At 48.5% G+C, this 24,069-nt stretch overlaps 1 protein-coding gene and 1 long non-coding RNA gene across 3 annotated transcripts in view; one reads left to right on the forward strand and one right to left on the reverse strand.

Annotated features, from left to right (window-relative positions):
* Nucleotides 1-2,461: 2,461 nt before the first annotated feature.
* POU2F3 (POU class 2 homeobox 3) overlaps nucleotides 2,462-24,069 on the reverse strand; it is an 81,681-nt gene continuing 60,073 nt past the window's right edge. For both annotated transcript variants that reach the window (XM_027036742.2, XM_053203969.1), the window contains 8 exons: nucleotides 21,519-21,601; nucleotides 18,980-19,162; nucleotides 18,411-18,552; nucleotides 16,606-16,742; nucleotides 14,449-14,610; nucleotides 9,238-9,304; nucleotides 8,082-8,214; nucleotides 2,462-7,109 (listed from right to left, as the gene is read on the reverse strand). In XM_027036742.2, coding sequence (XP_026892543.1) covers nucleotides 7,070-7,109; nucleotides 8,082-8,214; nucleotides 9,238-9,304; nucleotides 14,449-14,610; nucleotides 16,606-16,742; nucleotides 18,411-18,552; nucleotides 18,980-19,162; nucleotides 21,519-21,601 — 947 coding nt within the window. In that variant the 3' untranslated portion in view covers nucleotides 2,462-7,069. The remainder of the gene's footprint in view (nucleotides 7,110-8,081; nucleotides 8,215-9,237; nucleotides 9,305-14,448; nucleotides 14,611-16,605; nucleotides 16,743-18,410; nucleotides 18,553-18,979; nucleotides 19,163-21,518; nucleotides 21,602-24,069) is intronic.
* On the forward strand, nucleotides 19,158-22,809 carry LOC128311921 (uncharacterized). The gene is made up of 2 exons (XR_008290610.1): nucleotides 19,158-21,814; nucleotides 22,242-22,809. It is a non-coding gene; the product is annotated as an uncharacterized LOC128311921 (long non-coding RNA).

Here is a 24,069-nt window from a genome sequence, read left to right on the forward strand (position 1 = left end):
AACGGGGATAGTAATTGCTATGTTATAAAGCCATTGTAAGACTCTTACACACTTCACCTGTGAAAAGTGCTTAGCACAATGACAGGCACAAGGAAGCCACTATGTAAATGTTAACGGTTGTTGTGACACTTTGGGTAAATCCTTTTCTCCGCTCTGAGATCTATTTTAATACCAAGGGAAGCGAAATTGGAAGAGATGACCAAACTAGCATGGGGGCACAAATGCGGTAAAGAGGGCATCTGGTTTGCTTTATCAGGACGGGCGACAATGGGATGCTGAGGGGCCCAGACGGTCTTCAAAAGAGAAGACCGTAAGTAGAAGGGTGAACATTTACATCACGGCTGGGGAGTAGTTAATAATCTAGTTTTGGTGTTTATCTTGCCAATCTCTCATGAGTAAGGATCAAACTGTTTTCATCTTTGTTTTCTAATACCTGGTAGGAGGCAGGTGCACTAGATGTTTGCTGGTTGAATGAATGGGAAATGAGCCTGGAAAAGTGTATTAGAAGCATATGGTGTCTCCTAAACCTTGTTGATCTTCTGTAACGCTTGGGAAGTGTTTCCAAAATAGTCTTGTAGGGTGTACCTTGAAGAGTACGATTCAGTAGCCTTCGTGTGGGGTCTAGGAATATACATCTTTTAAAACTTGCCCCTGGATCATTCAGATATTAGTCACACTTAAGAACCACTGCTGTCGGAGGGTCTTCAATGACTCTGATGCCAGCCTGAGATGCCAGGCTGAGGCATCTTCTTATGTGGGTAACAAGAAGTCTATGATGTTATTAGGCAAGGGAATCATTTTATCAAGCCCTTGCTACTCAAAGTGTGGCCCATAGCCCAGCAAAATCTGCATCTCCTGAGTTTGTTAGAAACAGAGTCTCAGACCCTGACCCCAGACCTACTGAAGCAGAACTGCATGCTAACAAGGTTCCCAGTGATTTGTACGCACTCTTGGATATTGGTTCTCATCCTTGATGGCACAGTAACATCATTTGAGGAGCTTTTAAAAATCTCAGGGCCCAGGCTATGCCCCAAAGTAAATCAGAATCTGTGTGGAGATCCATCCTTTTTAAAGCTCTCCTGGTGATTCCATTGTGTAACCAAAGTTGAGAAGCACTGCTATACATTCAACCAAAATCGCTGTAAGATGAACCGGAGAAGACAGTCTGCTTCAAGTAGGTTGGAACAGACCAGATAAGAGGTAATGAGAGCCTGATGAAAGAGAACAGGGAGGGATCCATTTCACTAAATGGAGAGTATGCAGATCTCAACTTTTCCCCATTTGCTTGCGATTATCGAAACGTTTTCTCCTTCTTCCTCTTCTCTCACTCCTCCTCCTCCTCCTTTCTTCTTTCTTCTTCTAAGTTTTACTTATTTAAGTAATCTCTACACCCAATGTGGAGTTCACACTCACAACCCTGAGAACTTCCAGGGCACCTTAGTGGCTCGGTCAGTTAAGCATCTAACTCTTGATTTCAGCTCAGGTCATGAACTCACTGTTCATGAGATCGAGCCCCTCGTCAGGTTCTGCACTCTCTACCTCTCTTTCTGCCCTTCCCCTCCCCGCCTTCTCTCTCAAAATAAACATTAAAAAAAAAAAGAGTTATATACTCTTCCGACTGAGACATCCAGCTGCCCCTCTTCTTGTTCTAGTATCTGAATTTGGAACTACCTTCTTGCCGCCACCATTTTCCAGGAAAGAACAGAGTATTAAAAGGCTTCAGGGGTCTGAAGGCTGAGGCAATAAGGAAAGGTGCCAGTTCTTTCTAGGAGCCTTTATCCTAGGGTGACTGATGGTCCAGGTTCAAGCTTCATTACCTAGGATTACATTTACTAATTTAGATATCTTTGGCCATAACACTTGTTCTACCAGATCAGATAATCGTCAACGGTGGTATCTCCCCCCACCCCACCCGCCCCCCACAAAAGTTCTGGGCTATAAGGGAGAACAGGAACAGGAAGCTCTCCACCAATTTATTTGAATAATAATGACAATAATTATGTTTATAATCACAATAATAGCAGACAACACTTATTAATGTACCAGGCATTGTTCCAAGCACTTTACAAATATTAACTAGTCAATTCTCACAGCCCTTTGAGATGGCTGCTATTGTCATCCCCATTTAATAGGGGAGAAACTAAAACACAGAGCAATTCAAGGAACTTGCTCAAGGTGACATGATTAGTAGGAGGTAGATTTGAGTATGAACCCAGGCAGTATGGCTCTGCACTTGACTAGAAGCCCCTACAGACCTGTACTGTATTATTCGGCATTCACAGCTCACAGCTCCTAACCTCAATGAAGGGCACTAGAAGTTATTTAGAGGTAAAAAAAAAAAAGGAATTTCATTTTCAAAAATCTTAATTTCCCATTAGGTACCAGGCACAGTGTTAGTCATGGGCATATAGAGAAAAAGAGACAGACTCAACTCCAGGGTTGACCCACAGGTAGACCCACAGTCTAGAAGCAGAAGAGTCAGCAAATGCAGTACGTGAGATATGAGAGGCACACGGAGAGTGTGTGGGAAGGAGAGGCACGGAGCCACGAAACCTGGGGGGGCTCAGGGCAGGATTCCTCATCTGAGTCCTGAAACTAAACTCATTCTCTGAGTTGCACCAAAAGGCCTTACGGTGGGGCCCACCAGTCTTGAGTCAACAAAAAATTGAAGTGTGAAAATTTGAAAAGGAGCAGGAGCAATTCTTCTCTTTCTTTCCCCCTGGACAACGACTGGGTTTTGCCCTTCGATTCTCTTGTGCCTAATTAGCCGCTGAAGAAGCTAACCAAGCTTTGGTTGAACATCACTGGGATTTAGGGAATCACATGGCTGTGAGAGGCAAATCAGTGCCTGCTTCCAGGGTTGGCTGTGCTGAACAATTGTCCAAGACAATGGACAATGGAAGCTACTGGAGGCTGAGAAGTTAGGCTACAATTCTGTATTTCTTTCATAAAAAAGTATGGTCAAATAGAGAGCCCAGAAAGAAACCCCCATAAATGGAGTCAACTGATCTTTGACAAAGGAGCCAAGGCAATACAGTGGAGAAAAATTGGTGCCTTTAACACACAGTACTGGAACTATTGAACATCCACATGCAAAAAAAAAAAAAAAAGGCAACTGGACACCGACCTCACACCCTTCACAAAAATGAACTCAACATGGACCACAGACACACATGTAAAATGCAAAACTATAAAATTTCAGGAAGGTGACACTTAGATGAAGAAAACCTAAATGCCCCTGGGTATGGTGCTGCCTTTTTAGATACAACAACAAAGACACAACCCAGGACAGAAATAATGGGTAAGCTGGACTTCATTAAAATTGAAATCTTCTGCTCTGCGAAAGACAAATACCAAGAGAATTAGAAGACAAGCCACAAACTGGGAGAAAATACTTGCAAAAGACACAGCTGATAAATGGCTGCTATCCAAAATATACAAAGAGCTCCTAAAATTCAACAATAAGAAAACAAATAACCTGATGAAAAAGTCGGCCAAAGGCCTCGCTAGACCCCTCACCAAAGAATACATACATACACATGGCAGTTAAGTGCATGAAAAGCTGCTCCACACCCTATGTCCTCAGGAAAATGCAGATTAAGATAACTGAGATACTATTACACGCCTATTTGAATGACCAAGATCCAGAATGCTTGACAAAACCTTGCTGGCAAGGATATGGAGCCACAGGAACTCTCACACATTGTTTGGTGGGAATGCAAAATGGTACAGCCACGTTCTGTTGGGAGGCAGGGTGGAGGTTTCTTACAAGACTAAATGTACTTTTACCGTATGACCCAGCAATCATGTTCCCTGGCATTTACCCAAAGGAATTGAAAACTTCTGTCCACACCACGCCCCCTGCACACAGATGTTTACAGCAGCTCTATTCATATTTAAAAAAACTTTTTTTTAAATAATGTTTACTTATTTTTGAGAGAGAGAGAAAGTGTGCAAGTAGGGGAGGGGGACAGGGAGACAGAGGATCTGAAGCAGGTTCTGAGCTGTCAGCACAGAACCCGACACAGGGCTTGAACTCATGAACCGTGAGATCATGAACTGAGCTGAAGTCGGACGCTTAACCGACTGAGCCACCCAGGCGCCCCCCAGCTCTCTTCATAATTGCCAAAACTTGGAAGCAACCAAGATGTCCTTTGGTGGAGGATAAACAAACTGTGGTGTATCCAGACAACAGAATATTTTTTATTCAGTGCTAAAAGGGAATGAAGAGATGGAGGAACTTTAAATGCACACCGCTAAGTGAAAGAAGCCAATCTGGAAAGGGTGTGTGCTATGATTCCAACTATATGACCTTCTGGAAAATGCAAAGCTATTAGAGACAGTAAAAAGATCGGTGGTTGCAAGGGTGTAGGGAGCAGAGAGGTGAAAAGGTAGAGCACTGAGAATCAGGGCCGTGCAAATACCCTGTATATTACAATGGTGGGTATGTATCATATTTTTGTCCAAACCTGTAGCATGTGCAACACCAAGAGTGAGCTCTAAGATGAACTGTGAACTTTGTGTGATTATTATGGGCCAATGTAGGTTCATTCTTGGTTTTAAAAAAAAAAAAAGGACTTTCTGGTGAGTGATGTTCATAATGGGGGAGGCTATGCATGTGAGGGGGCAGGGGTATATGGGAAATCTCTGTACCTAAATCTAAAACTGCTCTAAAAAAAAAATAAAGTTTTTTTTTAAAGGTGAAATGGATGAAAACCATCAGTGTGGACAGCGCAGGATATCGGCTTTCAGCACTTACCTGAACAAGATGTCATGGTAGCCAGGATGGCCACAGAAAGGGTTGGCTCTGGCACCCATGAGCATACAAAGAGTATACACATGCCTGCGTGTGTATGCACACTTTTGTACACATGGGCTGGTGGGTGGCAGAATGGTCCTTTCAAATACTTAAGTCAGCGCCGAAGGTTCCTCTTGCTGTCTCTTTGCTGCATAGCCTCTCTTTGCTGTAGCCACTTCCAACCGGATCTTTTCTTGAGACCGTAACTACTACCAATAGGCTTTCTTCTCCAGCTTCGTGTCGTGAAAGATTAGTCTTACTATAAGGCCCATTCAAACATCAGAAACAGTTAAGTCTTGATTATTCACATATAGATTCCCCACTTGGATATTATTTGCAACAAATGTTTCATCCCAATTTTGGTTTTTCCCCATCAGCTGTTAGAAGGTCTTCCCTTTCGCACAGGTCAGTTGTCAACCTCGGGCATGGTAACGATTGAAATTTTTATTAACCTCAGAAAAACCACCAGGAGAGCTTGCTTGCCCCTCAAGCCCCTCACCAAAAGTCACAGCGCATTTCCAAGGCCACCTATATTTGATTGTTGAATTATGCTTTGTTTTTCATATCTATTGCTTTCCATTGTGGATATTGAATAACTGACCTTCAGGATATCTGGGATATGAGCCTCCTCAGCCTCTGCCTCCACCTCTTAAGTCTGAATGACTTGGCCTTAAAACTCCCCCTTTCTATCCTCCCCCTTACAAAATGAGGCAACCAGCCTCCTCCTCCTCTGTCAGAAAGAGTAAGAACTCTGAACTCTTTAAAGCCCTGTATTAATGTAGATCATCTTCAGCAGCAGGTCTGGGGAGTAACAGACTTAATGCACCAATTGGCAACATTTTCCCCATCCCACTTATTGTAAGTAATCTCTACGCCCAGCGCGGGGCTTGAACTCATGTCCCTGAGATCAAGAGTTGCCTCCTCCACTTACTGAGCCAGCCAAGTGCTCCCCCATCCCATTGCACTATACGCACTCATATCCCCCTCAACAAAAGACACAGAACAATAATCTAAACCTCTTCTTATCAGCGGTGGAATCATTTATATCATAACTATACAAATTTATTTAGGAACAGAGAGATTCCTTTGAATCTCAACATTTTCTTGGATATACAGTCTTTAAAAAAAAAAAAAGGCTACCATCTCTGGAATGGCTTCATGTTCCATCTCTACACACTGGCCCACAAAGAAGGAGACTAGAGATAATGTTCCCGAGAAGTCAACAAAGATTCCCAGCCCATGTGGGAACTCTTGTGGAAGCTAGCACAGTATTTCACACTTTGGCATTTTTTTTCCTTTCTTTTTCTTTTTTTTTTTTTAAAAAGAAGATAAAATATTACAGAGATATCTTCAAAATTCACACCTGAGTTAAACATTTTGTTGGAAAATTCCACATTAAGGAGAGAACGTCATTGCAAAAACTGGAGAGGGCTATATACAGGTATTTTGCCAACATAACTTACGTATTTGCTTTTGTGTCCTTTCTTCTGCAGCCGGGGGTGGGGGGCGGGGAGGGAGAGAGGGGACCCAGGTAAGGACGGGGAGGGAGAGAAGGAGTAAGCACTCCTGAGCTCCGGGGCAGGTATAGCAAACAGAAGAGCACCTGTGGGCAGAGAAACATGCCCCGGGGGCTGAGGGTGGCTCAGCCTTCTGTAAAGAAGAGAGAACCTGGAGAAGGCAATCACGACTGGATCTTGGTTCTAGAAAAGGGGGCTAAAGAGAAAATGGGGTGAAATGAAGATTCAGTCAGAAAAGTTTGCTGAACGGAGAAAACATCAAGTCTTTGGTGGAGACATCGGATTCAAATCTTTTCACAGATTTTAGAATCGGTTCAGAGGTGGAGGCTAAGTTCAGAGTCAAAACCATCATCTCTCCTTCCGGTTGTTTGGCACACCAGGCAAACGTCTGTCCCCGAGAGGCCCACGGATGCATTGGGAAATCGTGGCAAGATGTCCTTTCTCCGAGAGACTACTGCCACAGTGAAGCCGTCTGAGATATTTAGAACTAGGAGATAGGAGCACGGGGAAGGAAGGTGAGAATGGTAAACAGCGAGGAGGGGCATATGTTTCAAGAGCACTAGGAGTCCGCACATGCTTCAATCACAGTTTAGATCTCTGGGGGCCCTCGCTCCTGAAGAAGCAAGAGTTTGGGTTGACAGTGGGGATTCTCTTTCACTCTGCTGACCGTAAGCTGTCCATACACAGAAGGCGTGATTCCCTTCCTTCCAGTGGGGAATACAGGGCCAGGTGGATTCGGAGAAACTTTTTGGTCTCAGTGGAGGTAGGTGGGATGATTCCATCGGTACCAAGATCTGGAAGGAAGGAAAAAAAACGAGTCAATGCTAAAAGGTGCTAATGTGACCTAGGGAAGACGCAAATGGCCAGTGACTGCTAACAGGTGTAGGGTTTCTCTCCGGGGCGATGAAAACGTTCTGGAATTAGATTATGGTGATGGTTATGCCACATTGTGACTACACTAACACGCACTGGATTGTACCTTCAGGGGTAAATTGTAGGGTATGTGAATTCTAGCTCAAAACACAGTAAAACATGTGCATTATATGGTTTTTTCGCCCCCCCCCCTTTTTTTTTGGCAGTGGTGGTTGACGAGCTCCAGAAGTTTGGTGTATGCAACAGTTATCGGTCAGTAAGACCTCGCTGCCTTGTGGAATGGCCTGGGTTTGGACAAGTGGATTCATTTCTTCCGACGAGGTACTGCCTAACTTTCAAATCTCTGCTGTGCTCTGAATCTGTGAGCCATCTCTCAAAGCACCTGCTCTGAGAATACTTTTTGGAGCAGACTCTTTGGTCCCAGGGGCGGCTTACCTCGCTGCATGCCAGGTGGGAACCCGAGATGGGGGCGGGGGCAGGGAGGCAATACTTCCCTCTGTCATTGTGTCAGCCACACTGACAGCTCCCACTCACGTCAGAACACCCCAAGAGCAGGGTTCCTGGCAGGGAGTGGAGAACCCCTAAGCCCACTGAAGGACCTGGCCCTTCCTTACAGGAGTGTTTAGAAATTTCCACCCTCCCAGTGAGGATGGAAATATTGGCTTTGTTGACATCAGCCTCTTGCCAGTACTGCTGGCTGGCCGAAGCTTCTCTTTTAAAGCCCACTCCCTAGGGATACGGTCCAGCCTGGCTGTCCACTCTGTCCTCGACCTGCCACCCCAACTCTCCTCTCCGAGAAAGTGGCAGGCTTCCTGCCCCGAAGGATTGACCCAGCTTCTTGCATGGTCCCTTGATCCTGCTGGAATGTCTTGGTATTCTCTCCTCCACCTTACCCCGAAGAGTTAAAACCGGAGGCGCTCATTGCCGCTTTGGAGTTATTTTGAGATGCAGTGGGGCTGTTGGCGTGGAGTCCGGAGCCGGGAGACGAAGGCCCGCTGTTGTTCCCAGGGGAACAGGATGACATTCCTGAGGACGAAGAGAGGCCAAAACAAGGGGAAAATAATGCTGCTGGGTCCCGGGACCTCGTGACCTGGCCCTTCAGACATGTATCCCCAAAGAACTCCCGCCCTCTCCCTACCTCCCACCCATCGGCCCACCTCCTGCCTCGTCTGCATCAACACCCGGCCCCAGAGGGACTCTCATCATAAATGCTCTTTGCAGCGCAGGCCCTGGAGAGCGGCATGGCTGGTTCTGCGGGTCCAAGAATTGCCAAAAGCAAAAGGACAGATGCCAAAATCATCCTACCCCAGGACACACCCTGGGCTGGGCGTATGTAGCCCCAGACTGCGAGGCGGGAGGGGGAAAGGAACAAGAAGGCTTGGAAAGGAGGAGGAGAGGAAAACGAGAAAAGGGAATAGGAGAGGAAAGAGCATCTGAGGCCACAATTAAAGGTCGCCGGCCCCTCTCCTGTTTCTGTCTCCACAGAAAGACGCCCGTGTATCTCCTAGAAAGAGTACAGCCAGGGGACAGGCTTGGATCCTCATTTTTGGGTTTCCCTAACAACGTCTCGTGAATAAGGGGACAGATATCTTGCCATCCAAGCAAGCCAAGATACTTTGACGAGTGGGGAGCAGTGCTATTGATCGTGTCCGGACAAGAGGCAGACGCTGAGGCTGTCCGGGGCACATGCAGACGTATGGTCGCCCCTGCTAGTTCTTTGGAAGGCGGTAGGTACTTTTTGAAAAATAGAGTTCCGCAGAAAACTGGTTTGGAAAACCCTGCCTTCTACACAGCTCCTTCAGGGATGTGAAATGCACTCTGGTGCTGAGAAAGTATGGCAGCGGAAGCAGAAAGCAAACGCTCGTTTTAAACTTGGCCTCTTCAGCACTTCCCAAACTTAGGTGGTCACAGAACCCTTCTTCTCCGGGCAGAGATCTTAATAGCCATTGAAATACATTTAAGGAAGGCTGACTTAGTTACCTTTCAGGTCTACCATCCCATCATTTAAAGGAATTCTGGAGTTCTTCAGAAACCCATTGTAAAGCTCACCTGTTCCAGGCATGGTGCTGTGGACAGGAGGGACAGAGAGGGGGCCCAGAGACCCAGAGGGAGAGACCTGAAAGGCAACAGAGGTTTGTAAATGTCTTGTGTCTGCTCCCTTCTCCAGTCTTGACTGCTTCTCCCAGGGTGCTGGGCCCCAGACCGCAGATAGCAGGACTCAGCTTCCTGGCTGCTCACCTAGTTCCAAACCTCTGCTCTGTCCCCTGCTTCCAGAAGAGGGCTTCTGGACCACGTACAGCATCGGCTCCAGTTCTGCAGATCCCGGGGCCCTGCCCTCCCTGCTGTGCCCCCTGGCAAGGCTTCTTCGGCACTGCCAGGATGAAGCTGGCGTACCGAGGGCTTGGCCCCTGTCGTAGCAGATGCTGTCAGCTGGCTACAGCGCCTCGCTCTTTTCTTCCAAGAGATCCCTTTGCTCGGTGCAGCAGAGCCCGGCCCTAACAACCTGTTTCAGGCTTCCTGGCCTGGTGTCTGAGCGGACCGCCCACTCTCCAGAGAAAACTGGAGGAGCTAAACTTTCATTTTGCCCTGAAGACCTCCCAGCATTACCGACTCTGAGATTGGGAAGGGACTTAAGGTCATTTAGTTCGAACCTCCTTACTCTTCAGGACTCTCCCCCTTAAGAATCACTGCCTTAGCACGACCTAGAACAAGTTGTAATAGAAAGAATGGGCTTCGGGGCCCAATAGATCTGGGGGTGAGAACGTGGTTCCGTCGTAACTATCCACGTGACTTTGGGCGAGTTACCTAACCCCGCTGAGATTTGGTTTTCTCATCTGTGAACTAGAGGTAATACCTCCCTTATATTTCCTTTTAATTAAGATTTAATAAGATAATGTCCATAAAGCTTCCAAGTCAATGCCTGGCAAAGAGTGCCAGGCTTGTTAAGCGTCCGTTCCCTTCCCCCCTGAAGGAAGCTGTCAACTGTCTCTGGACACCGGTCACCTCTTCATTTGAGCTGAAATCTGCATACCTTGCCTTCCCTTTATTCTCCTCTTGCCGACAGGGGAAGCTCCAATCGATGTTCCCAAAGGACGTTGGAAGGAAGTTCTCAGGGAGCTGTGATTTGATATCCCTCCCCTCCCCAGCTCGGATCCTCTCATCCCAACAGGATGTGGCATGTATTCATTTCCCAATTAATCAGCTACGGGTTCTGCTGTCTTCATTTACCTGCCTTTTTACAATGAGCCTCCTCAGTAGGGCCGGGGGGGGGGGGGGGTGGCGGTGGGGCCCATGAAGGGTGGAGGCAGGTGTGAGGCCTCCTGGTAAGAGATGTTATCAATGATTTCTCTCCCTCTTCTCCTCTCCTCCCTACTGCCACACCCAAGACATTTGTTGTTGTTTTAAAATAAATAATGTGTTTAGTCACTGGGACCAGCTTCTTCTGTTTCCTTCTGGAGGCAGGCTATGCATATGCAAGCAGACGTATCTATGGTTCCCCCTTTTTAGTTTTTTATATAAATGCTAGCATTCAGCCCACACTGGTTTGCACCATTTTGTTTTGCTTTTTGCTTTTTTTTTTTTTTTTGCTTAACTGTATATCCTGCAGATCACTTCATATCAGAAGCGGAAGAAACTATGTCCTAGTCCCAAGGAGACTGTGCCAATGAGACCTGAGGAGAAGATAGGATCAGAACATGCTCTCTCTCCGCTGCCTCTGTAACATCACAAGCATTAATGTAATTATTTATTTAACATCTTTCCCCCCCGCTAGGCTGTAGTCTTCCCAAGGGCAGGATGATGTCTGTTCAGGTGTACCGACTACAGTGCCTAGGACTTTGTAGGTGCTCAGTAAGTAAGTGTGGAATGAATGATGAGAACGAAATCAGGCTCCTTCCTGGCTCCTCCATGCCTCCCACTGCTTTTCTCCATGTGGGTGTCTTGGATTGGGCTTGGACCAAAGCGAGAACCTACCTCCCAAAGCCCCATGTTTAAAGATTCCGATGCTCTTATGACATGGTTCCATTTCTTTGACACGCCTGATATAATCTAGCCCCCGCCTACCCCTCCAGCCTCCTCATTCACACTCATTCACTCCCTGGGTTCCAGCCCATGCCAGCTTTCTATGCTTCCTCCTTTCCACCCATCCCAGCCTCAGGGCCTTTGCATACACTCTTTCCTCTGCCTCGAATATTCTTCCCTATGCTCTGTCCTCCCTGTGCACCCTCGACCCCCATTAACATCTACTCATTCTGCTGCTGCCAGTTTGAGCATCCTTCCTCCAAGAAGCCCCTGACACCGGGACTAGGTTAGGGCCCTCTAAATCACCCTCCGTCTCTTCTAGAGATTCCATCACAAAGAGCATTTGCTTAGTGTCTATTTTCCCTGCTGGGACCGTAAGCAGGGATCATACGGGTCCTGTGCACCACCATATCCCAGTTCCAAACATATGGTGGCTGCTCGATAAATATTTAAGAAAAGAATGATGACTGAATATCCCTTGCCTCCAACTTAACGTTTTCATTGCTTTCTCGCAGCCTACAGGGTAATTTAGTACCTGTGGCCCGTCGTGAGCCAGCCCTCATCAACCTCTCTTAGTCCCTAAACCTTAGCTTCAGTCAGATGGCAATGTTGTGATTCCCCAAATGCAGCACATCGTTTTATAATCCCATGCCTTCTCACAGATGGTTCCTCCCGCCTGGTATGGAAAGGCGTTTGTGTTTGAAGAACAAATTAGGGGGTCATCGCTCCCAGCCTCCATTCGGATTGGAGTGTCTCTCGTCGTCGGTGTTTGTCTGTGCTCCCGGAGCACTCCTACAGGGCTTCTCACATCTCCTTTACTGCAATCTCTTGCCTCTTCTGGCTCCTCCTTAGTTTCCTGCCTGGATCCTTTTCCTTTACCTGTCCCTCACCTGCTGGTGTTCCCCAGGGTTAAGACTAGACTTTTCTCTTGGCTCTGTTGTGCGAACAGCATAGCTGAGCTCCTCCTCCCCTCGGATTTCAGCCACCAATTTATGCTTATGACTCCCTGACCTACGTCTCCATCCCGGCCTTCTCTCCTGACCTCCAGACCCATCAATGCAAGTGCCCAAGGACAGCCCCACGTGGGTGTCCCACAGGCCTCACTGGACATTATAATAATGTAAAGAATGGAAATCGTCACCTTTTCCTGCTCCCGAATCCGCTCCTCCACCTGTGTCTGACTGTCCCATCAGTGGAGCAACCACTGGCCCCATCAGCCCAACGACCTGAATGCTGACAGTCAGCCCAGAGTATTCTCTTTCCTTCATCATTTCCCTGCCGCCATCTGATTTCCAATTCATAACCCAAGACCCAAAAATTCCACCTTCTCATTGTCCCTTGACTCTCTCCCTTCCCCTCGTTCTTAGTCCCTAGCTTTGCTTCAGCCCCCATTATTTCTTTCCTGGGTGACTGCAGCCACATCCTACCTGGTTTCCCCGCAACCAGTCTCATGTCTCTCAAACAACCCTTTATACTGCACTCAGAGTGATCATTCTGGAAAGCAAATCTGATGGTGTCAGTGGCCTGTTCAACATCCTTCGGTGACTTCTCCCAGCCGTCTCCTTAGCGTTGTACATAGTCCCCTCAGTCTGGCCCTTGCTGGTCTGTCCAGCCTCATCGTTCCACATCCCTCCGCAGGGACCACCTATAGTTCTGGGAACATGCCGTACACTCTCCCTGCTCCCTGCTACTGTTCTTATACTTTCCCCCCAGGAGAACTCCACCCCATACCTATTTGCCTCTTCACTCCTTTTCCTTTTAGACTCAGCTCAGGTATTAATTATCTCCTTGGGGGAGCCTTCTCTAACCACCACCTTGGCAAGGCGTTGTTAGCCGCAACTCCTAAATTCTCCTAGAGAAATTATGATGTTGTTTATCATTTGTTTCTTTGTCTGTCTCCTCTGCTAGATGGTGAGATCCTCTGGGACAGGGGACAGATATTATTTATTTGTGTATCCCCAGCACTCTGCGCAAAGGTCACTCTATGGTAGATGGCCAAGGAATGTTTGGTGAAAGAATGAACAATGGTGTCGTTTTTATGAAACAGCTGTGTTCCACCCCAGACAAGGCTGAATCTCACCCATCCTTGAGTGCCAAAATATTTGCGGACAGTGGCATTGCCCCCAATTCCCTTAACCTTCCAACCATGGCATCCCCAGGGATGGAGGAAGAGAATGTTCCTCCAGACGCTATCTTTCCCTGGATGCAGAAGATATTTCCTACTCCCCAAACTTCCACGTTATTCCCAGCCCTGACTTTTCCCCCTGACCACCAAAATCAGACACACAACTGTCCACTTGACACTTCCTCTCAGATCCTTAGGAGGCGTGTCCAGCTTAATCTGACCAGCTCCAAATTCTTAGTCTTTTCCCCCCTCATACCTGTATCTCTGGCTTTCTTCATCATCTTAAAAAAAAAAAAAAAAAAAAAAAAAGGCAGCGCCTTCCAACAAGTTGTTCGCGCCAAAACCCTTAAACTCATCTTGGCCTCATTTCTCACACTCCTTATCTGAGCTCTCAGCACATCTCGTTGGCTCCACGGTTGAAGTATATTCAGAATCCAACCACTTCTTGTCACCGTCCTGGCTACCACCGTCCCCTAAGCTTCCTCTACTCTCAGCCTGGTTATTGTAGTTCTCCTCACTGGTGTCCCTTTGCCACGTAGATTATTCTCCACCTCAGTCAGTTTAGGCTTCTCCACTCACAGCTCTCCAGTGTCTTATTTCATACAAACCCAAAGCCAGGGTCCTTTAGTGACCTCCATGACTTTGGGTGGTCTGCTCTCTGTTATGTCTCTGATTTCCCCTCCTATTCTCGCCTCCTTCCTCACCCAGCCATACTGGCTTCCCTCTGTTCCTCACACATGCCAAGTCTTTTTTACTTGCTGGTCCCTCTGCCTGGGACACTCTTTCTTGTAGATACTTCATCTATTTCCAACACTTTGGGCTCTACTCAAATGTCACCTTCCCAGGGAGGTCCTCTCTGACCTCTCTATTAAAAAAGCATCTCCTCATAATTATGTCCACTCCCCTTACCCTTCTTTATTCTTCTTTATGTTTATTTCACATATGGCATCTGTTTGCCTATTTATTGTATGCCCCTCTCAACTTCCGACGGCCATCTTCCCCCGGATGGAGAAGACTCTCCACCTTCCAGGCACCATTCCTGTTCCTGCCCCCTCCCCCACCGCCCCCCCTTCCCCCGCCATGCTTGGCGGGCAGCTGGGTTCTTGGCCACTTACCAAGCGGGAGTTGTAGATGGGAGATTTGATGGGTGTGGTCACGGGACAGTTGATTCGCTTCTCCTTCTGACGTCGATTGCAGAACCAGACTCTCACCACCTCCTTCTCCATGGACAACTGCTCTGCAATCATGGAGATCTCTTCTGAGCTGGGTTTGGGGTTCTGCGGAGACCAAAGGGATAGAGTGTGGTCAGCAGGAAGGGGGAACAGGGTCAAGAATCAGGGGTGGGGGCCAGAGGTTCCGAGGAAACAAGATAGACCAATGGACGGATCAAAAGCTTTAGAATCAGACCTAGGATGGAATGCTGGCTTTACCATTTACTGTGTAGCTTTAGGAACCTTTCTTAATTAACTTCTCTGAGCCTCAGTCTTATCATGTATGTATGAAGTGAGAACAATAATGTCTACTGTATAGGATTGTTGCGAGGCTAAAATGAGAAACCATGTGTAAACTGCCAAGCCCAGGGCCTGCCACAAAATACAGGATCCACAAATGTAGCTCTCTTCCCTCATTTCTTACTTCAGGAGAAGTTCTGAAAGGGGAAGTCCTTTGACATGTGTGTGGGACGGGCAGAATCCCGAACCCCATGTTTCGCCACACAACCTGATAACCTTTTCTTGTGTTATTGCTTCCTGTCCCACCTCTAAATAGGAAAACATAAACTAAAGCATGTGGATCCAAGACTGTGGAGACATATATATTCAGCACTTTCTTGTTCCAACCCCTCCCTCACCCAATCTTTGATCTCAGCCCCTTTCCCTCCTTCCTACACACCCCCTCCCTTACTCAGGCTGCTCCCAGAAACCTAATCAGCAGGAAAAGCCAGCTCTTGTCATTCTGCCAGCAGGATGCAGCCATCAAATCCTTGAGCCAGATGCACCAGCAAATGAATTCGCTGGAGCGGGCAGCAGTCTTGGAGGCCTGGGGCCCACAAGATTAAATGAGGCCAAGGGCACATCCTTTAGGGACCTGGGTCGTGTGGATAGAGGCTCTGAAGCCTGGTATCCAAGGGATCCCGATTAGAAGCTGTGTAGACCACACCTGTTTTCCTTCTTCTCTTCCCTAGCTCCCACAGGGCACAAAGCTGGTATTATTATTAGCTTCTACATACTGGCTCAGGAATATGCTTTTGCTACAAGTTCAAACAAATGTATCATATTATATGATCACAAGTATTTAAATGCGTGTGGAGAAAGAAGCAGAAGGAAATACATTTAGATGCCATTTGATGGTAGATTTTTTTTTCTTTCTACTTCTCTATATTTTCCTAATTGTTTACAGTGAGCATTTACTACACTGATAATTCTAAAACTACAAATCAATGCATAGAAAGTAAAGAATTTCAGATGGTAACTATACTTGTTATGATGAGCATTTTGTAATGGGTAAAATTGTTGAATCCCTGCCATACACCTGAAACTAATATAATATTGTATGTCAACTAAGGTAAAAGAAAGAAAGAAAGAAAGAAAGAAAGAAAGAAAGAAAGAGAGAGAGAGAAAGAAAGAAGAAAGAAAGAAAGAAAAGAAAGAAAGAAAGAAAGAAAGAAAGAAAGAAAGAAAGAAAGAAAGAAAGAAAGAAAGAAAGAATTTATATGGAGTGTTCTGGCTTTGCTCCCTTTACCTCCACTGGATACAGAGATCCACCCTCTTCTGGGACTCTATATCCCTTTTTTTTTTTTTTTAAATGTTTATTTTTGACACAGAGAGAGAGAGAGACAGAGTGCAAGCAGGGGTAGGGCAGAGAGAAAGGGAGACACAGAATAAGAAGCAGGCTCCGGGCTCCAGCTGTCAGCACAGAGCCTGACGTGGGGCTCGAACTCATGGACTGGGAGATCATGACCTGATTCGAAGTTGGATGTTTACCCAGCTGAGGCACCCAGGCGTCCCCCTATATCCCATTCTTTAAATCTCCTGGTGAGAGGGACAATGGGCCCTTAAAAAATGTCAGGGCAAGAAGACTCAGTGGGGGAAGAAGTTCCTGAAACCCAAGACGAAGGCACCCTCTCCCTGGGACACATGGGTGACTGGAGAGGGTGCCTGGGCTTGCTTTCCGACCCTTTCCCAGGGCAGGTGTGGTACCGAGGGGCCTGAGTGTGTCCGCTCATCCAACTCTGCACATCAGCCCACCCGTTCCCACCCGGAGGAGCTGCTCACATCTTGAAATCTCTTCTCCAGAGTCAGGCGGATATTGGTCTCGATGCTGGTCCGTTTCTTCCTCTTCCTACCAAACACTTCACTGAGGGTGGGGAAAGAGCTGGGGGTGCTCCCCGAGGGGTCCGATGGAGAGGTTTCTGTCCAGAGGTGGAAAGACAAAGGAAGCTCAGAGAAGAGAATGCATGGCCAGTTGAGGCTCTGTGTCAATGGCCTTGAGATCCACCAATGCTGCCCAGTAGGCTCTGCAGTGGCTCTTTTGGGACCAGCCCCCTCCTCCCGGAAGGGGAACCAGAACAGGCCAAGAACCCTGCTTGTCCTCATTGCTCTGGGCAAAGGTCTTCCGCGACTCCCACGCCAATGCCTCCAGTGTTTGCAGTCACGGTTCAAGGACACTCAGACATCAACGGCATGTGTGCGTGTGAGTGGGTGCAGGCAGGGCTCCTACAAGGGACTCTCATGAGTCTGTCTTTTACAAGGATGCTTGGATATGGATGCTTAGTAAAATGGGAACTGGTGTTTTGAGCTAAAAGCAATGGCACTTGGTGGCAGAATGTTGGTGCTGATGTCACTTTCTTTTCAGGGCAAGTGTTGGAGCCGAGGCTGTATGATCGGTGGGCAGATATACCCCACAGGAAGGATTCAGGCATCAGGTAGGGGGGACGCACTAGAAACGACCCGTAAGGTCTCTTCCCAAAGATCCTAAGACCCTCTGATCATCTCTGTCACTTCAGTGCCCTGAAGAAAGCTGACGAAGGGACAAGTCGTTGGGGACAGCTTCCTTGACCTTCCATGTTTCCTCGTGGAGGGACTTCTGAGGGGGTGACTGACCCCCTTGTCTGCCCATCCCACCCTTTCCTTCCTCTGCACAGGAAGTACTCGTCAACATGTGTCTCCTGACTAGAGCCCAGCCTGGCGCCGGCTCTGCTCCTTCCCTCTCTGCCTACACCAGTGGTTCTCAGCTGGGGCGGTTTTGCACCATCACTGCTCCCCCAGGGGACATTTGGGATACCTGGAGACATTTTTGTATGTCTCAACGGGCGGCAGGTGCTGCTGGCACCCGGGGGGTAGAGACCAAGGATGCTGCTAAATGCCCTATAATTCACAGGACAGCGTCTTCCAACCAAGAATTCTCCGGTCCAATGTGTTGATGGTGTCCTGGTAAGAACCCTGTCACCCACTGTCCCCAGACACCAACCTCCTCCATTCAGTATTCCAAACATCTTGCCCTTGGCTTGCACCCTTGACCTCCTGGAATGCCTCCCAGGTCACCCGGCTGACAGGATCCTGCGGACCCTGCTCCTGCTGTAGGACTTTCCCCACTAGTCTTGCTCACGGTGACTCCCTGCCCTCTGGAGACCTGCTCGAGGTTAGCCAGACAGAGGGCTTGTGTTGTGACTCTTGCCTTCCCGGCTCCCCCAGGAGATCCTAGAGAACCCATTCCCCTATCTTCCCAACCTAGAAGGGGTCCAGAGCGCAAGGTGAGTAAGTTTGCAGACCCAAACTCTGTCTCTGGTGAGCCGTCCCCAGGTGGCTGGGTGGCCATAGGGTGGACAAGGGAAGGGGGCCAAGTCTTCATGGCCACAGACCTGAAGCCATTTCTTTCAAGGGGCCCTCTCAGCAACGAAGCGGACATTTCCCTCTCCCCTTGTCTGTTTCCTGTGTCTTATTTCTCAGGTGGTTCCAGGCCCATGAGGAGAAGAGGTCTTACACACTGACGGCCTAAAGCCTCAACTCAGACAAGTCACCAGCCCCTTCCCTGCAGAGTCCTCTGGGGCACCGTCCACCCTTGAGTCCCGGATGCCTACCTGCATCGTGCAGCCATTTCTCCAGCAGTGGCTTGAGCTTGCACATGTTCTTGAAGCTCAGATTGAGGGCCTCAAATCGTGAGATGGTGGTCTGGCTGAAGTCATTACCGTACAGTTTTCCCATCGCCAGCCCCACATCTCCCTGCATGTGGGGACCGAGAGGGAGAAGCCGGAGGGACGGGCTCCTTCTCTTCTTTGTCCACGTTCCCCACCATCCTGGCGCCCATCATGCACGGACAGAACCTTCAAGCACCCACCCGTGACCGTGACTCCTTTCCAGGTTTTTTCCCTCTAAGAGGGAGACTTTGGTTCATTTCCCTCCCCAGACTCGGAGTGGGCCGTGCCCATATGCCCAACCCCTTGTCTGGCTCTCATTCCTCCCACCCGTTTCCCAGCAGTGTCCCCCAGTTCCCTTACCAATAGAAACTGTGCCCTGTTCTCAAGGAACACAGGGACAAGTGGGCTTGCCCCAAACACACTGAACATCCGGCCGCTCCTCAAATGTACACTCGGGAAGCCCCGTCTCCGCTCGCTCAACCCGATCCCTTCTAGCTCCCCGCAAACCAAACCTGTGTGAAACCCAGCTTAATGCGCCTCTGCTTGAAGGTCTTGGCAAACTTCTCCAGCTCTTCCAGGTCACTGGGCTCATCTGTCCCTCCAGAGCTGGGTAGATGCTTCGGCGCTGGGAGATGTGGGGACGCTTCCAGATGGGGGTCTAAAGAAGATCCCGGCAGCCCGGGGCGCCCAATTGCCTAAAAGGGAACACATGCCAAACAGATCCACAATGGCACAGATCAAATGGCACTTTCTATTGTGTGCTTAGAAGGCGACAGATGTCTGGGCGCACTTGATTCCTATTTTTTTCAGGGGCGTGGAAGTGAAAATTTGGGTTTCTACAAAGGGATAGCAAATAGCTAGAATAGCTGGGGCAGACACAGGACTGCAGGACAGGGAGGTGGCCTTCTTGGGTTTTAGTCTATGACTCATTGTTTGACTCTGGCAGGTAACTTCCTTCTTTCAATTTTCCGCCGTAAAAGGAGCTAGTGGGGTTGTTTACTAAGATTCCAAAAGCAAATCTCAGAATGGGACAAGGAAAAGGTTGTTTGCCTTGCCTGTTCTTTTCCACAAAGCAAAGTAACTGAGGTGTTTAACAGGCATTAACTGAAGATAACAGAGGACATCCGAGACTGGTTATATTAATAGACCTTCCAGAAAAATTTAAACCCTTATGACTGCCATTTTACTTTCGAACCCATCATTTTCTTTCATGAGAGTGTTGTTTGGGTGTGTTTCGTTTTGTTTTGTTTTTGTTTTAAGTTTATTTATTTAATTTTTCAGTAATCCCTGCACCCAATGTGGGGCTTGAACTCGTGACCCCGAGATCAAGAGTCGCATGTTCCACCGACTGAGCGGGGCAAGCGTCCTGTGTTTTTTGTTTCTAAATCAAAGGTATTCCTGTGCTATCTAAATATACGTTGATCTCATTTAATGTTGTCAGGACATAGTCTTCCTTTAGTTCATTTTCATAGAAAAATGGGCTCTAAAACCTAGAGTTCATGTGGCGCCCTTTTGGGGTTGGATTGAATCCCCCTCCTGAAGACATCCACCATAGCACAAGCTCTGGAACCCAGACCGAGGGGTCCAGGCATTGTGTCCCGTCCAGGAGCCACTGCCCACGTGGACAGCACTGCCTATATCCGCCCTTGTCTTTCTCCTTCCCAGCTTACCGTTTTCCTAGACTAAGGTGAACTTTCCTCCTTCTCTCTTCCGAGACCTGCAGATTTACAATTCAGATGGGCAGCCTTGGGATGAGGAAGGTGAGAGGACCCTGGCAAAGGATCTTTTAGAACAGAATGATTTGGAGCCTTATGGGTTTGGTCCTGTTTTGCAGGATGGGGGTGGAAATCTTCAGCTCTCTTTGAGACTTCCTTCTCATCGATTCCTTTGTTCTTTAACAAATACTTCTTGAGCTCTTTGCTAGACCTTCTTCTCCCTTCCTCTCATATCCAACGAGAGGCCAAATTGCATTCGTTCATCTTCCCCAAACAGGTCCTCGTTTGCCCTTCCCTCTCTACTCTTATTGCCACAACCCTGAGCAAGTCCCTCATTACCGCTGCCCTGGACCATCTTAATAACCTCCTGAACAGCCCCTTGGATTCTCATGTCGTAAGATATGAGAGTTGATCTCAGGCCTCTATAAGATCTCTTCCAGATGTAAGTCTATGATGACATTCCGAGTCCCCAGGAGAGAGTGAGTTTAGGATTCCAGTGGCCCCCTTCCTATTAGCCACTAGATGGCACCCTCTCCCCTTCCTGATGTCTTCAGTGGCCACTCTAGCCCTCTAGAGTCAGGGCCCTTAGTGATCCGTGGGGATCTTCGCACACAGAAGGGCCAGTGGGGCCCTGTAACCTGTCTCTGCATAGCCATCTCCTGCAGCTGTGCACGGGGGCACCCAGATGAGGGGAGGAGAGGCACCTACCAGACAGCTCCTGCTGCTGTTAGCGAGCCACACACCTAGAAAGAGGCCACGTCCGGCCAGAGGAAGAGGTGGCTCCTTGTAATTGGCAAACAGGTACCGTGTGGCAACACGGCAGCTCTGTTAACAGCCCCTCGCGCCGGTCTCGGACCTCCTGACCCGCACAAGTGCACTGCAGGAGGTGGTCAAGGATAGTGGGTCTTGACAGGGACCCAGAGGTGAGAGACTGTGGCCTGGTGGGGACTCTGGTCTCCTCCTTGGGGCTTGAGAGGACCCGGGCAGGGCTGGCGGTCGCCGTGGCATCCCTGAAAGTCAGCCCTCCTTAGGACCTGGATGGTCCTAAGAGGAGTGAGCGAAACCAGGGCTGGTGTGGAGGACCCGCACTGCTGAGCGGGACGGCCTGGGAGCTGAGATCTCTGGGCTCCAGTCCTGGGGCTGTTGGCGATGCTGGTTGGATCGTTTCTCCCGGCCGTGGCTTGGATTCCTCGTGTGTGAACAGGGATAATCCCTCGCTAGCCCCTCTTCCCAGAGGCATAAGTGCAGCATCGAGGGGGTGGGGGAACACCGGTGAGCAGCTCTGTCCAGAGCTGAGGCATTCTCAGGGGGAGACAGGAAGAATGTGGTTGTTTACCTGGGACGCCAGGCCAGGCCCGGTCTGCGGGAGGAGGAGAGAGCTCTGTTGCTGCGGAAAGGGGAGAAGATTTGGCTGCAGACCTGAGTGGAAGGGGAGGGACAAGGGAACAAACACAATAAAATCCAGGCCGTCTGAAGGACACGCTCCACAGCTTCGGGACCGAGATAACCGTCCCCACCCCCTGCTACCTCGTCAGGTCCCTCAACCCACCCCGAGCCCTGTGCAAAGGGCCCCCACGGGACTGCCAGGCATTGCCACACGCAGGTGGAGGCGAACGAGACACGGATAAGCAGGTAAACAGCCATCCGCAAACCAGTCCTCCGGCTTGCCCGCCCACCTGCCTGGAATGGTGCTGCGCGGGCTAAGGAGGTCAAGGCCAGCCTGCTCTGGGAGCTGCTAAGCAGGCTGAAGAAATCCAACAGGGAAGGAAAAGCAGCTGGAACGGAGGGGCCGGGGAGCTCCATTTTGCCTGCAGACAGCCACAAAAACCTGGGCAAATCTGCAAATATGCCAGGCCACATAGATGGGGCCAGAGAGCCCCAAAAGGCGGCACATGGCTGGCCAGAGGCTCTTGGCAGAACGAGGACATTTTCTACTTGGGAGGAAGAGCTGAGAGAGAAGGGAAGACCAGGGGCCAAGCCTCTGGAAACTCTGTCTGGTGGTATGGCCTCCACCTGCTCGTTGTACTGTCTGAGGACCGCTTTCTCCTTCCCTCTCCAGGAAAACGGCCCATGAAGGGCTCTGCCTGACTGGTGGTCATGAGAGTGGCCTCCCTCTAGGAAGGTCCTCAGCCAGGAGCTCTCACTGTCGCTGCGGGAATGAAGCCATTGAGCTACCAGAACAATGGGCCGGGTCACCCCAACCACTCAGCACAGACCAGAACCTTGGGGTCTCTGGGGTCCCTAAGTGGCTCCAGGTCACTGATGTACGGCATCTGTGGAAGCTGACCTTTACGCTCCTCAGTCTATAAAAGTCAGGGCTTAATTTTTCCTTATTAAAGTAAACAAAAATCTCTCATAAGGAGCTCTGAGCCAGGAGTCAGAGGCTTAAATGCTAATAGTAATCTAACATTTATACTGCGTTTTGAAATACACGAAGCCTTTTTATATGCATTATTTGGAATAGCCCTCAATAACCTCGTGAGGTAGAATTTTACTATTTTTCTATTTCTTACTGTTTTTCCATTTTATTTTATTTTGCTCCGTTTTTATTCAGAGAGGTTAGGTGAAGTTTCCCAAGGACACACAGCCAGTAAGTGATTTCAAAAAAAAAAAAAAAAAGAATTTTTTTTAACCAATGAGTTTTCTGCCTTCAGAAAATTTTTTGTTTGTTTATTTTGCCCTGCATCATACACTGACCTCACTGGTTATATGTCTACCTCTGGGCCATTTTCACATCACTGTCTTTGAAATTTTTTTTCTAGGGGCGCCTGGGTGGCTCAGTCGGTTAAGCCTCCGACTTCAGCTCAGGGCATGATCTCGCGGTCTGTGAGTTCGAGCCCCGCATCAGGCTCTGTGCTGACCGCTCAGAGCCCGGAGCTTGTTTCAGATTCATGTCTCTCTCTCTCTCTCTGACCCTCCCCCATTCATGCTCTGTCTCTCTCTGTCTCAAAAATAAATAAATGTTAAAAAAATAAAAAATAAAATAAAAATTTTTTCTAATGTTTATATTTTTTGAGAGACAAAGCGCAAGCGGGAGGGGGCAGAGAGGGAGGGAGGGAGGGAGAGAGAGAGAGAGAGCAAGAGAGAATCTGAAGAGGCTCCAGGCTCCTAGCTGTCAGCACAGGGCTCAACGAAGGGCTTGAACTCAGGAACAAGAAGATGGTGACCTAGGCCGAAGTCGGACACTTAACCAACTGAGCCATCCAGGCGCCCCTCACGTCACTATCTTTTAAAACAGAAGGGAATTAGCTGTTACCTAGGAATGTGATATACGTTGTTTAGCTAAAATAAGTACTTAAAGGCTCAAGTATGTTCTCAGTCATCATCATAAAAACACTCTGAGATGCCTCAGAACCTAGGGGTAGGGACTGTAATTTAGGCAGGTGTTAGGGATGGAAGGCAGAGTTGCACGTTGTTTGGATTCTGGGTTTCCAAAGCCTCTACCTGGGATTTGTACACAGGTGGCAAACTCCTACTTCCTCTATCACTTTGGCCCTAGTCAGTGGAGACCAGAGAGAGGGGGGCGGTGGGCAGGCAGTGCAGGTCAATGGCCAGGAACACAGGTTTCGGGCAAACTTCCAGACTTTTCTTATGTCACCAGAGACACACTATGACTATTTACCACACAAGGTTATTTTGAAAAATGCCAGGAAAATCACTCATCAGGGCTCCTGGCAAATCACGTTCAAGAAATACCAGCTATTATCATGAATATTCTAATCTGTTTGCTCTTGGCCCAGGAGCCAGTCTCTGGTAGTAATTTCCGTGCCAAAGAAAACCTGAAAACCCCTTCTCCCGCCTGAGGGTGGCGCTGCTGCTCTACCCAAGCAGAGTCAAGGCCGGCTTCCTGGAGGTGAAAGTCTGAATCAGTCCTGAAAGATTTCCAA

The sequence above is a fragment of the Acinonyx jubatus genome, chromosome D1 (assembly GCF_027475565.1).
Source record: "Acinonyx jubatus isolate Ajub_Pintada_27869175 chromosome D1, VMU_Ajub_asm_v1.0, whole genome shotgun sequence".
Classification (NCBI taxonomy): domain Eukaryota; kingdom Metazoa; phylum Chordata; class Mammalia; order Carnivora; family Felidae; genus Acinonyx; species Acinonyx jubatus.